This window comes from Daucus carota, chromosome 7 (assembly GCF_001625215.2).
Source record: "Daucus carota subsp. sativus chromosome 7, DH1 v3.0, whole genome shotgun sequence".
Lineage (NCBI taxonomy): Eukaryota > Viridiplantae > Streptophyta > Magnoliopsida > Apiales > Apiaceae > Daucus > Daucus carota.
In genome coordinates, this window is record NC_030387.2 from 19,416,191 (window position 1) to 19,431,481 (window position 15,291).

Below are 15,291 nucleotides of genomic sequence, written 5' to 3' on the forward strand. Positions count from 1 at the left end.
TCAACTGAAACCGGAGTACTAAATATCCCCAAAATATGAACAATTTTTTTTTTTTTTGGAGATGTGAAATTTCTAGGTAAATAATAATTTACAGAATAAAAATTATATCTCATTCATTATTATTATGTTTTAAATAAATTTTCTCATTTATTTTATTTAAAATTTAAAATGATACGGGCAGATAATAACCCGTAGATATATCGAGAGCGTCGCATAATCATTATAGCAGCGGTTACAATGACGTGGTAGCAGCAGCAGAGAGGGAATTTCACAGATTTTTGACTAATAAAAAAACACACTCTCATTCTCATTTGCTTTGCCCCAATTTCTAGGGTTTCGCTCTTCTGAATTCTCTCCAATCAGGTAATCATTCATTCCTCCTTCATTCTATTTCTTATCAATTTCACACATAAACACGTTCAATTCCATCGTCTTCAATTCATGTCATCCCATATCTTTTCTCAATTCGTGATTTTCAGTGTTCAATTCGATTGTTTTTTGTTGAATTTGATTGCGTTTGATGTTTGTTATGTTGATTAATGATTTTAGCCTATTTCTGTGTTTAGAATTATGCTGACACTCGGATTTTTACGTGTTGTTTTAGTTTCTTTTTCTTTTTCTTTTGCTATGATGTTTTGTGAAAGATATGATCCGTGGTATTGTTTTTATGCATATGTGTGTGTAATAAAGATGCTAGAGCACAAAATTCAGGGCTAGAGAATCTTGATTTTGAGTTTATTACTTTTTTTATGGCGGCGCTGCTTGTTAAATTTAATGACTCCTTTTTGTCGGTGTATATATATAGAATTTTGTTTTATTGGATTGTAGGGATTAGGTTTAAATCTTACAATGTAAGGGCATACGTGTTCTTAATGGTAAACATTAGTAATAAGTGAAGAGTATCATAACGTGGTCTTTTGGTGATATTAATACTAAAGCCGAGAAAGTAAGTTTGTAACAGCCTTAAATATATTGGTAATGAAATTAACAAAAACGAGACAACAAGGAACAGATAAAAAGGAAACTTCATTCTCAAGAAAAGTTCATTCATAATACATGCCTTCCACCTTGTTGCTCCTGACTATATATTTCTGTTCCATCACAATGAGGCCACGTGTACAACTATAGTAGGTTGGTGCCAAAAGAATGTGGGCACACCATCCTAGAATGATACTCAAAAGAAACTACGTCGTTTAACATAATATGACTACTGCCACTAATATCGATTCACAGAATAATGTATAACTACTTATGACGTAAGCCTTCGGTACAAACTTCAATTCGGTTTATCTTCACTGTGATGGAACGGCAAATAATGTAAAGAATAGGACTCATTGTGTTTGATTCAGTTTCTTCATAAAGAATTGGTGGAGACCTAGATCATGAGGTTATCTGCGCACTTCAGACAATTTATCACATTTAAACTAAATGTTAAGAGTCACGCTCTAGCTTGAGAAATATATAAAAACACATAAACAAATACAATATTAACTGATATGTAATAACTAATTTAAGGTAACTTGCGCTTAGGAATTTTTTCCCCATGTTCTATGGAACTAGTAGTACCTTCCATTAGTATTTTACGGTAAAACTTTATATGAAGACCATTTTGCCTTGAGGGCAGTAGTTCTCTATTTAAAAGAAGTCCCACATGTACCAAGTTACAACATTCTGAAATTTGACCTGCCAATATATGAGCATTTTGTAATATACAAGCTCCTAGAAGAATTGATTTTGTCATTTCATGGAAGTAACTAGTTTCCTATTTTTTTATAAATATTTTGTACCTTATGTTGCTGGTTCAATAGATTATTAATTATTTTAGAAAATAATGATACTTTTCGCTAAGAGTATAAACATCTATAAAGAATGCTCAAGAGTGATGTCAACTTGATTATGTTGGTTTTTAAGGATGGTTGGTAGCAAACATCATGTTATTTCCATATATTTCATTGTGAGTTGTGATTTTAAATAATCTCATTTGGAAAGAGTGCTGTACCGTAAGTAGACTACTTCAGTTGGAAATCAACTCAAGTACTCTACTGGACTACAATAAGCTTTAACCCCAGACTAGCTTTCTAACATTTGCATAAATTCATTTAGGCGTGTATCCTAAATGAATTCTTTATACAAAAAAAATTCTCTATAGTGCATTTAATCCGTGATCAACTTTTACAATTTGAGTTAGTTCATTTACACTTCTTAATGAGCTTTTTAATTAGTGATAAGTTCTCATAAATGATATTGAAAGTGATCCGGCCTTGTTGCAAGTCATGTCCATTGCTCTTATCTGATGCTATGTCATGACCACAATATGTTACACTTTCCCAGGTTTGAAGAGGACCTATATATGATGCACCCAAAACCTAGATCCAGTAATCAGCTGGAATACGGTTCATATAATCTTCCACCCATATCTTCAGAACCATGGTGGCAGAGCTTGGGCAAGAACTCTACCAATACTGATGGAATTCAGGAGAATGGATCTGATTCATCTTCACAGTCGGTAGATGGTAGTGAAGATGAGGATGATGGATCCAATGAGTCACAGAATACTGGAAATATGCCTTCTGGTATGTTTTGGATGATTGCAAGTGGTTACTGACATAAGTATATATTAATCTCTTAGAACATGATAAAGATTTTGTAAGGATGGCTTTGGGTGATGATGCTGTTTAATTTCTTTACATTACATATTGTTGTAAGGTTTTAAAGAAGTCTGTCTAAACCCTGTAAATCGTAGGTTTGTGGTAGAAACGAATTGATATTTCATGGAATGCTATGGGCATGTTAATTGGTTGTAAGGTAAAGTAGATAAGTACTGAGAACTAGTATACCATTCAAATATAAGATGAACTGACTAAGAACTAGAAATGACTTGTTTCTTAGTTTGTCTCCTCACTTTAACCTGTGTTATAGGAGGATTCACCTCTAGACATTTCCTTTTTTAAAAAATGGATATTTTATAGAGACGGGGGGATATTTTTGTTCTTAGGAAGGCTTTGTAGTGGCTTTACAAAATTGAAAAGTTCTCACTGTAGTTCCTTCTCTATGTAATTGCTAGTTAAAGGGTATGGATCTAGATTTATTGGAGCTTTGGACTAAACCAAAATCCTGTATGTGCCAGAGAACCTAGCATTTCAGATGCAAGTAACAAAATGATGTAGCTCTAAGCTCATGGACTAAGCAATCTTCTGTTCATTATCTTTGGTTCATATTAAATAAACACTATTATAGAGTCAAGGATCCACAATTTTTGGTTCATATAAATGTGTCCTTGTGATACATAAATTGGATCTCATTGTAGTTCAAGTTTTTATTGTCTGATCTTCTCAAGTCACTCTATATTAAGCCTAGCTGGACTTTCTAAGACCTTTTAGAGAACATTTTTGTGCTTTTGTATAAGAAATCCTAACGACATCTCAACTTTATGGTTTGTATTGCAGAACAAAAAAAATGTATAGGGTATTTTTACGTTCACAATTTTTGAGATTATATCTTAAAATCTTGTTTTATTTTATAGATTTTCCGTGAGAAACTATTGCCTTTAACTTTCTCATGACGATGTTTATTGTGATTCTAATGAGTATTTCAAATCTGGGTTAGATCCAAATTTTGCTCAAGAACATCAGAACCAGCATGTTGCAACTAATGTGCCTCCTGGGAATGCTGAAAACCCACCTCAGGCTTCACAACTTGAACTTGCTGGTCAATCAGTAGTATGTATACTTATCACAATTTACAGAACATAATCTTAAGTCTTTTGATTAATTATTGGTTCATAGATATATTTCATGTGTATTAGAGACATTTTATTTGTTTTACTACAGAAATAATAAATCCTTTGTGTTTTTAGGCTTATGATCCAAATGCATACTATGACCCATATTACTATAGAGGAATGATGGCGGCCTATGGTCAACCTCTGGTATGGCTTTTTATTTACTTTTAACTCTTACCTCACAACATTTTTTTTTTTTTTGGCTTAACCACTTCTTCAGATTCATATATATTTTGTTAAGTTATGGTCCAGAGGAAAGGGAACAGTCACAATAAATGAATATGATGTGGGTCAATCGTTTTGCAAATATTGTTCCCAACTTGGATTAGATCACACCAAAATGGTCATATATATTATCACTTTTTGCATGCTTTGTTTCGTGATTCTCTTTTTATATATTTTGTGGAAATATATTTTACCAGGTTCAACCTCACTTGCTCGATACACATCACAACAGAATGCCTTTGCCCATTGATATGACACAAGAGCCTGTTTATGTGAATGCCAAGCAGTACCGTGCAATTCTACGGCGCAGAGAATCCCGTGCAAAGGCCGAACTCAAAAGGAAGTTGATTAAAGATCGAAAGGTTAGTCTTCAGAATTTCTAAAAACTGGTAGAAAAAATTAACACATCTATTACGTATCATATCATGAACATGTGCCATATATCAGAGGCAGGCGCCAGTAGGACAAGTGACCATAGCTTCCGGTGAGACCTCAAAAATATTAACAATAATATGAAAAATTTGTTTGAGAGATTATTTTAGTCCCCGGTGTTTTTTTAAGAAAATGAAATTTAAAATAGACCCAACACATAAATGAATAGATGTGCAAAGGATTATGTTCTATTTACTATTTCATTCTATTTCTAGTATTCAGTACCACTTTTAATTATATTGTTGTTACTATATAATTCTGAGTTTACTTATTATTTTGTTCTATCTTGTTTCTACTTTTGTTCAATATTACTTTGTATTTGGATATATTTTATAATTTATTTTAAATTGAGAATTGTGGTATGCGCAGACTCATCATGCTGAAACTGAACTAATAGCAGTCAGCTTCTATATACAATTATTACTTGTATAAGTGTATATATTAGATTACTGTCTCTTTGTTAAAGTTTGTATAGATCCTCACTGTTTATATAATGTGTATGTAGCCATATCTTCATGAATCTCGGCATAGGCATGCTATTAGAAGGGCAAGGGCTTCTGGAGGCCGTTTTGCAAAGAAGTCTGATACTGATGCTTCGGAGAACCCGCAGACAAGTGAGGTAAAAGGGGTTAATATTAGCTCCTCAGTTTCTGCTCAATCTGCAAATTCGTCCGGATCTCAAGTATTTCCTTCCAATTGCAATCTGAATTCCCATCAAGAAGCAAGAGGGCCGGATGCTACATATGTCAATAATTCTGGAGGCTATGAGAACCAAGAAGCGTTTAGGGTGTCAACATATGACTTGCACTCGAACAGAGAGGGGGGATCTGTTTGCCAGCAGTAAAAACACATAGGATCTGATTAACCTCCAAAAAGGGCCGTGGCAATGCATTAAGGCCATATTTTGGTAGGGACTGGCGTATCAAAAGGTTAAAATTATTCAGAACTTTTTCTTCTGTCAAATATTGGGTTATTTTGGCTTTCAAAGTCAGCTGGCAAATCATTCTTGGCTTAATTTCTTTCCTTTTTTTTTTTCTCTTGGTGAGAATGGAGTTTAGAAGTTATGGGTTTGATCAACATTTCTGCTTCTCACAATGTAGAGAATGTACTTTCTTATACTATACAAAAGATGACAAATTAGAGAACTAGTTTGTGGCAAGTTTTTGAGTGTCGGACCCTTTGTGGTGTTAGATACTTTTCTTATGGTTATGGACTTAGGTTTGTTTATCGTGGTAAAGTTTCCTGTGATATATAATAGGCTGCATCAGAATTCAGAATATTTCTGATTCATATACTTGTTTCCCTAAGTTTGATATATCTGCATTATGGGTATATGCTGGGAGTGTTAAAATTATTTTTAGCAACTAATATTGCTAATTGTTGTACCAAGAAATCAGGTGATGGTCCTTGGATCGGCACCGTAGAGGGTAGATTAATAGAATACAAAGGAGGAAAAAAGAAGGGGTCAGTCACGGTTAGTCTCTTCTAGTATCAGCTAGTGTTGCTAACTATTGCACCAAGCAATCAGGTCAAGGCCCATGAATTGGCCTTGTATAGTGCTGGTTCTTAGAAAAGTAAATGAAATATTTTTGGGTCAGGACGTCTGGTAGCTTTTTACACTAGTTGCCCAGCAGTCCAGCTCAATCTCCTTTCGGCAACTCAACCTCAGCTTTATCAGTCTATTCTCTCTGATATTGCTGATCTTAAGTCTTCTCAGGCAGATCATACTCTTTACTGTAAATAAATTAAAATCCAACATGGTTGTCCAACAATATGACATCAAATGAATGTTCTACTCCCGGTATAATTTTTGCATAAACTAATCCATCTTTAGGATCAATCATGGCAGCTTTGCAAATTCATGTACCTGATTCTCACTCCAATGTCAGGCTCAAATCTCTTTTAAGCCCCCAGTCCAACTCCACAATCTAATAACAAGCCTAAGGGGAAGAAGAAAAGAGGGAATCAAAGTTAAGAAGTTGGTCAGATCAATGCATGCATATATCTTTAGACAACTTAAAGTGCAAGAGATTCTGTGACTTAGCTATCATATACACCAAGCTCAGGCTTATGTCAAAAGAAGATACAGAACTAGCAAAAATTCTTGATGCTTAAAAGCGGCACTTCCGGAGGCATATCTTGCACCAAGCAAAGGTGTGATTACATGAGCAGCAAAAACAATATTCTTTATACCTGGGCACTGTGTGATGTCTAATTGGAGGCTGCTATTGGAATTGGAGAATGTTTTGAGGGAAAAGAAAATCAACACTATGAAGAACAAAAGCTGATTAACTTACTGTTTGACTACAACACAAATCCACAGGCCAAGTTACTGATAGAAACACAAAAGTCCATCTCTAAAACGGATGGATGCTTTCTCTATAGCTGAAATTGAAAGACTCAATATATTGTTGAATCAAGATGGCACTCTCAAAAATAAAAGAACTTCGGATGAATAGGAAAGGCTGGAGATGATTACACAAAGGCGGAAAGAACTTGATGAATTTGAGAAACATCAAATGAATTGATTTTCAAGGCCTTAGTAGAGTATCTGAAGAGGGTGTATGGTTGAGTAAACTATAAACAAAAGAAGGACAAGGCTAGACTATCTAAAGTTTTTATCTCTCTCAGAACTACACGAGCTAGCTCAACAACTCAAGGGCGGAGAGACTATTGAAGAACATGAAGCTAAGATGAATATCAAGGACATTCTCGACAAAACATCAGACATGCTTGTATGAATAATCCTGTAAACTCTTATACTCTGAAGTTTACATTTTACGACAGTTTGTAAAATTTTGAGTTGTATTTGTTATGTGTCACTTTATAAGAGCTGGTTTGGCAGGCTTATGACTCAAGCTTTAAACAATTTTCGACTTTAAATTAAAAAGTGTTTGTTTATTTAATAAATTATAAGCCGACTTAAAATTAACAATTAAATCGGAAACTGACTTGTAAAACGAGAATAAAGTCGGAACACAATAGTTTGTGGATTTAAGAGGTAGTAAAATGTCGACAAGTCATAAATCTACTAAATATCAACAAATAGAGATATATCATTAGAGCTGCCGGGTTTGAACCACAACTGATCCCAACTCGGTAAATTAATTATCAAAATCAGTTTGTACCGGGCCGGGTCTTGAATCGGCACAACATGTAACAGTTAACGAGACGAATACGAGTTAAGATTCCGAAAATCGTAGCCCGCACATCCGGGCTCGCGAGCTAAACCGACATGAGCCCGTTAACGGGCTAAATTATGGGTGTCAATGGATCGGATATCCAGTCCGATCCAGAAGCTAACGGAGAGGATATGGATCACCTTAAATAAAATCCGATTCGAAAAATATCCGATCCAATATATATAAGCTATGGTTTTAATACGATCCGATCCGACTTTTATGTGTGTGTGTGTATACTCCATTAATATATTATATATAAGTAAATAAATAAAATTAGAGAGCATTTGAACTTGGATAGTTATATTTATTAAACATTTGGTTTGAGAGTTTTGAGCTGCATTAGTACAATTTATTTATATTTTAAATTTCACATATTTTATTTAATTGGAGGATTTGTAATAATTTTAAGTTAACGTGGTGTTTTTAAATTCTAAACTTCCAGAATTTATTCAAGACTTGTAATATTTGAACAAATGTATTTTTGTATTTTAAGACACTACATTTTAATTTTATAAATTATTATTATGAGTAATTTTAACAAATTTTTATAGAGGAAGACTTTTTTTCTTGTTTAAATCTAAACGGAGCGGAGCTCCGATCCGAAAATCAGTGATCCTACGGATTAGGATATGGATCATGTTCTAAAAAATCCGACTGAAATCCGATCCGAATCCGAATCTGGTAAAATTAAACGGATCAGGATATGGATGTCTGATCGGACCCATATCTGATCCATTGACACCTCTAACCGGCATGACTCGGGAACCGTATGTTTAATATGTTTTTAAATCATTTATTTTGTAACAAATTTCTGTATATAAATTAATTTGTTAAATGACAAATCTGTAAATTGCAATTTTTAGTCCTTTGGTAAAAATCGGTGACTAGATATTAGTACAACCTAGATTTTAGTAAGTTAGTAGAAATTTATGATTAAACGGTTGTACAAAAGGGACTCTGACGGAACGCTGTTGAATTTAAAATGAAAGGTTTGTTCGATAGCATTATAAAAATGTAGAATTTAGAATCAATTATTTTTTTCAATAAAATATAAAAAATACTCTCTCCGTCCCTGTGGTTCTTTACGTTCACTATTTACACACATTTTGAGACTCCTATAAAGTATAGTTGCATAATTTTTTTCTAAAATTTTCTTTTTTTTAATAAAAGTTTAAATATCAAACTTTTATTCAGAGAAAAAAAATTAAAAAATATATTATGGAACTATACTTTAAATGAGTGTGGAAAACCGTGCCGAAAAGTAACGTAAAGAAATGAGGGGGACTGAGGGAGTACAATTTTGAAATGAATTGTAAGAATAGAAAAAAAAATAGAAAAAAAAAGGGGAATTATCTTGTATACAGTTTTTTCAATCTTATTTTCAAAAATACTACCTTCTCCAATCTTATTTTCAAAAATACTAACTTCTCTAAAATATTTTCAAAAATACTATCTTTTTGAAAATATTTTCCAAAAATATGGTGGTTGCATATGCAACCATATATGCAACTGAATTCCTGATTTCAAGTATATACATATCGACTCCAAAGATGAGGTCGAAAATGACATTTGAAAACTGGAACTTGAAATCAGGAATTCAGTTGCATATATGGTTGCATATGGTTGTATTCAGTTGCATTTAGTTGCATATGAGGTTGCATTTAGTTGCATATGAGGTTGCATTCAGTTGATTCTATTGTAGTCTAATGACCCCGCCAGGGGCACCCATACATCAGTTGCAACTTACAGTTTTCCGTTGCATATGAGGTTGACCTCATATGCAACTAAATGCAACTGAAAATTGTAAGTTGCAATTGATGTATGGGTGCCCCTAGTGGGGCCATTAGATTGCAATAGAATCAACTGAATGCAACCTCATATGCAATCATATATGCAACTACAAATCCTGATTTCAAATTTTAGTTTTCAAATGTCATTTTCGACCTATATATATATATATATATATATACACATATATATATATATATATATATATATATATATATATATATATATATATATATATATATATATATATATCTATCTATATATATATATATATATATAGGGGAGGGTTCTGATACAAACTTACAAACTTACAAACTTTTTTTGTTCAACACATATATAACTTGAGTTCAACATTTTTTTAACATATTTTGTTGAACATCGATTAAAATAGTGGTGGAGAAGTACGTAAACCAATTTTGAAATGTAAGAACTAAGGTAAACATGTTTTATAACTAATATTTATGTTTCTAGACCCTACCCAAACCCTAGAGGTATAGTTTAAACATCTTTTTAGATATATTCAACACAATGATAATTAGTGTTCAACACCCGATGTTGAACCCCAGTTATAAATGTGTTGAAAACGCGATTTATTTATGCGTTATTTTTAAAAATTATGATGTTTTTTGACGAATTTTCAACATGGATACTTTATATAACTAAGAATTAACACGATGGGAGAATAAAAAAAAGTTTGTAAGTTTGTAACTTAAAAAAGTTTTTATTTGATCCTATCCCTATATATATATATATATATATATATATATATATGGGTCGAGTTCTAGGGAGACTCTTCGTATTGAGAGACCTAAGAGACTCCATCTAGACCATCCGTTAGTTAGTATTTTTATACTATCTTGAATACTTCTCACAATGGCAATACGGTAATTATTCGTATTAATGGAGGCAATATTTTATATTTCAAATCTCTCTTAGCTGTGTATTTATGGAAGCTATTAATATGCTTTTATGTAGCGATTTAATGATCTTTTCAGATTCGGAAAGAATATTTTGTGCATTTATGTATAGATTGAATAATCTTCTTATATTTGGAAATGAGATATTGTGCTCTTATTTTTGAGATTGAATTATCTTTTCAGATTTGGAAAGAATATATTTACTCAATATTATAGCTTGGATCACTTATATAGCAAACATGATAATATTAAAAATTAGTAGAACACTTGCCAGAATAATATTAAAAGCACTCATATAAATTTCTTAAAGAACACTCATATAAATTTGTATTTGTCCTAGAAGATTATGTTATTTTCAAGAACACCTTAAAAAATCTTCTAATCAAATCTTGCCATCTTCAACCATCTTAATAAAACAAGATTTTTGAACGCGGAATTCTTTATCGCCCGTCTCAGGAACACCTTTACGAATCTTATGAAAATAATTAGTAGTGTAATATAAAAAGGTATTAATTAGTGAGTAAAATATACTATAACGGTAACGAACGAATGAGATTTTCTATTTTAAATCAATAATACAGGATATTTTGCGGATACTACAAGTAGAACCTTATTGATATTATTATAATTTTTATTTTAATATTAAAAAAAAATTATTCTTATCAGTGACATGAACACGTTATAAAATTTTCATATAAATAAAAACGTTAAATCTTTAATAGAAACTTTTAAAAACTCTTTTCACCTTCCCAAAAACTCCAGATAAATTTTCTCACATTTTTAATAATAATAAATTTATGAAACATTAGTTTGAATCTTTATTGAAATATTTATTTATTTATATTTTTTAACATCAATATCTAAAATTTTATAAAAATATTGACAACTTTTAATTGATGGTAAAAGACATTGTTGATTTTATTATGTATTGAAAATTATTAAAACTAGGAATTAAACTTAAATTAAACAAAAAAATTTAGTTCACAACATTGCCTTCAAGAACACATTAAGGAATCTCTCAATAATATCTTCCCACCTTTCAACCACTTTTCTATTTTATTAAAAATAATACAAGAGATTTAATCATGAAATTTTCATCATGTGTTCAAGGAACACCTTGAAAAATCTTGTAAAATTAAATTAATAATTTGATATGAAAAAAGTATAAATTAGTAAATAAAATATGGTAATAAATACAAGAGGTTTTGCAAATATTACTAGTTGAACTTTGTTGGTATCATTGTAATTTTAATTTTTTTAAATAATAATATGTAATTGTTCTTATTACCTTCACGAACAATTTATAGAATCTTTCGTATAAATATTTATGAGCAAAACAAATGTTGCTAGATCTCTTATTAGAACCTTAGTGTTTGAGAACTCCATAATGAATCTCCATATTAATCACCTTAAAAATCTCCTTAATGTAATTTTTTTTTTAAAAACACGTATTTTTATTATATGACTACGTAACATCTCAAAGAATCTCAAAAAAAAAAACATTTTATAATAAGATTCGTTTAAGTGTTTCACTCGCCTTATGAGAATATTTTATAATTGTGACTACTTCACATAATAAAATTTAATAATGTGGATTTAAAATTTAAGATTCTCTTAGGTGTTTCGCTATGTATCTTTATTATAAAAAAATAAAAGAAGGACAATTAAATTAAAATATCAATATTTAATATTTTATATAATTTTTATACGATACAATATATATTATGGTATATTTTAGATAAATTTAACTTGCATATTACATTATTAATCGTTTTGATATAAAATTTATGTATTTTTCCGATCAATGTTATTATTTTTCAGTTTTATCCTTTTTTTTTATATATTTCTTTACATTTTCACTTATCTTATAAAAGACTTATTTTGGTGTTCTACCGTAAAAATTCATTTAAATATTATAGTATAAGCCTTAAAAAAAATTGTAGTACAATATTCAATTATGGGTCTACTTATGAACTCAACGGAGAACATTAATCGAAACACTAATACTCTCTCTCTCGTGTAACTTACAAAGACATATTTTGGATTCAATGACCACCTTAAGAACACGATCACTTAACTGAACAATTTAAGTTAGTCATGTCGCATCTTATTTGAAAATGGAACTGAAACAAATTATAAGGTAAGTAATCAATGACATTAATGAAGATATAAACTTTGTTAAGAAAATGATATATCCAAAATCTAAACCACTTAAAGATGGTAACGTATGTTATGCAGACAAGATTTATTGCAATCTTGTTAAATATGGTAATAGAAGATTTGTGTTTAATGTGTATGTAGAAATTGTATTATTTTCTTTCCACATACTATCCTTATACTGTAAATCATGTATTAACTACCAAATACTTGTTCATATTCATGACCACAAGATTGAATAATATCCGACGGTTAGATATATGGTCTCTCCCTGAGCACCGGTCTCTTTTGAACCTCTCCCTATATATATGGGTATATATATATATATATATATATATATATCAGGTTCCAAAGATGAGGTCGAAAATGACATTTAAAAACTGGAACCTGAAATCAGTAATTCAGTTGCATATATGGTTGCATATGTAACCACAGTATTTTTGAAAATATTTTAGAGAAGGTAGTATTTTTGAAAATAAAATTGAGAAGGTAGTATTTTTGAAAATAAGATTGAAAATGTGGTTATGAATAAAAAAACCCAAAATAAAAAGAAAAAAAGAAGTGAAATGAAAACTACCTTTAAAAAAAAAGAGTAACCCAGTTGGCTCGTCACAGACTTGCTTTGCACATATAAGTTGTACAATGCTATGACGTATACAAATAATTAAAAATGAAAATAAATATAAAAATCATCGGAAAACAAATACATGTATTAGTTGCCAACTATCATAAAACCAACTATCATAAAACCACCCGCGCATGATGCACAACTCGTTTAAATTGTTTGGCTCATCCAGCTTGATGTGTGATATTTATAATCACACTTTTTCCTCATATTTTAAATACTTTTGCATGAAACTGGATTTTTATTTAATATATATATTCATGTTTTCTTGTAGAAAATAAAGAATTCTCATAATAGAAGGAATGGAGCAAAAAGTGCATTATTTGAAGTGATTTCTAGCAAAATTCGGATTTTGGGATTAATTGTGTTGTGTTCATTGTTTTGATCATAACCGGAGTTCTGTAAGTCCGTTTTGGGCCCGTAAACAGCCGTTGGAAAGCTTGCGAGAAGACCTTTAATTCAAGTAAGGTTTCAGAATTTATTGACATTCCAATCAGCCCAGAATATGGCCAGAAGCAGAAAGTCCGAATTTTCTACTTTGAACTCCTATTCTATTTGAGAAACTTATTTGTAGTATTTATTTTATTCAAAATATAGTATAGGAAAAATAGATCAGTTATTGTTTTGTTTTCTAATGGGCTTGGGAGTTACATGGGCCAAGAGACACAAAAACATTACAGGAGGGAAGTTACAAAAAAAAAGACAATAGACACAGGGAGAGAGATACAGGAAGAAGTGGCACGCAAGAGAGCAAGGAGGAAGAAAGCAATTGGAAAAGACAGATATAGAGTTTTTCTTCTCTTCTTTACCTTTCTTAATTGTAACATGGATTTGATGTCTTTATACTTGTGTTTAGTTCTTAGTAGTGTGATGTTGAACTAATTTCTCTTATAGGCCTTTAATGGATTCTTTTGATTATATATAAGTTGTTTCTTCATTTTCCTATCCTTGTGGTCATATTGATTGCTTATGTTGATTTGTGTGTATTGCTTCTCAAGGATTGATCACCTTTGAGATTGAACTAGTAACTTAAGAGGACTTGGGAGAGAAATCTTAAGTTTGGACTCAATCAACATAGCCTAAGATTAAATTTTTATATTGATTTGTGGTTGGGACAGGAATGTACCCAAGCACCTTGGGTAGTCGATTAAGGTGATGTTTAATGCTATTTATGAGTTTAAATTCTACATAGGGATATGGGGGTTAATTCATAAATAAGACTCATTTGAGATTCGGAAGGTCCTTATGAATACTTGTTAGCCTTAGATTAGTAATTAGATTAGACCATGAGAATTGATGTATGATGAGATACTTGTTGATATCAAAAGATGAAGTTTTAGGCCTATCTTGTTAATCTTGTCATTGAAGTTGTGTTAGTTAGTTCTCTAGTGTTAATTATTTTAACTTCTTAAGCCAATGTGTACTTTAACTTGAATTAGGAGAACAATGGTGTATGGTACTTAACAACTTATTTTTAGTCTCTGTGGGAACGAATAAATATACTACTTGTAACGATACGTGCACTTGGGTATAAGTTGTAAAATCACTAACAAGTTTTTGGCGCCGCTGCCGGGGACTAATTTTAAGTATTTATTTGTTAATATCATTACATTGTTAAGTATTTTAAGATCAAGTTATTTATTGTTTTTTTGTTGAAATTTTGTAGGAGTTCTACAGTGTATGCGTAGACTGCGCTCATCTTCACTTATTCCACTTGATTTGGAGATTGAGAAAACTGCAAAAGCAAACAGAAGAAAAGCTAAGGAATCTAGGAATCGATCATCCACGATGGGTGATGATGCAAATGAACCTCCCAGGCGTTTGCGGGTGAAGGATTATATTATGCCTTCTTTTGATGGCATTCATTCTAGTATTGCAAGGCCAGCTATTGCAGCAAATAATTTTCATGTTGATTCAGCAACAATGCAAGCTATTAGAGACAACAAATTTAATGGCCTTTCTGCTGAAGATCCCAATGCTCATTTGAGGAATTTTCTTGAGATTGTTGATAATTTCAAGGTCAATGGTGTTCCCGAGGAGACTATTAGATTGAGATTGTTTAGTCGCTCACTTGATGGAAGGGCTAGAGAATGGATGGATTCTTTGCCAAATAATTCTATTACTACTTGGAATCAGCTTGTTGAGAAGTTCTTAAACAAGTACTTTTCTCCTGCAAAGACCGAG

At 31.4% G+C, this 15,291-nt stretch overlaps 1 protein-coding gene across 1 annotated transcript; it reads left to right on the forward strand.

The window, feature by feature from the left end:
- The first annotated feature begins 222 nt into the window (after positions 1 to 222).
- Positions 223 to 5,728, forward strand: LOC108192438 (nuclear transcription factor Y subunit A-1). The gene is made up of 6 exons (XM_017372113.2): positions 223 to 363; positions 2,332 to 2,573; positions 3,607 to 3,719; positions 3,857 to 3,928; positions 4,204 to 4,368; positions 4,944 to 5,728. The coding sequence occupies exons 2-6, from the start codon at positions 2,351 to 2,353 to the stop codon at positions 5,280 to 5,282; spliced, it is 912 nt and encodes a 303-aa protein (XP_017227602.1). The 5' UTR covers positions 223 to 363; positions 2,332 to 2,350; the 3' UTR covers positions 5,283 to 5,728.
- Positions 5,729 to 15,291: the final 9,563 nt, after the last annotated feature.

Excerpts from the sequence above, each read along its gene's own strand:
- LOC108192438 (XM_017372113.2), top strand. The coding sequence starts at position 2,351 with ATGATGCACCCAAAACCTAGATCCAGTAATCAGCTGGAATACGGTTCA. Across the intron at positions 3,720-3,856 it reads AACTTGCTGGTCAATCAGTA|GCTTATGATCCAAATGCATA; the intron begins GTATGTATACTT and ends TTGTGTTTTTAG. Across the intron at positions 4,369-4,943 it reads AGTTGATTAAAGATCGAAAG|CCATATCTTCATGAATCTCG; the intron begins GTTAGTCTTCAG and ends ATGTGTATGTAG.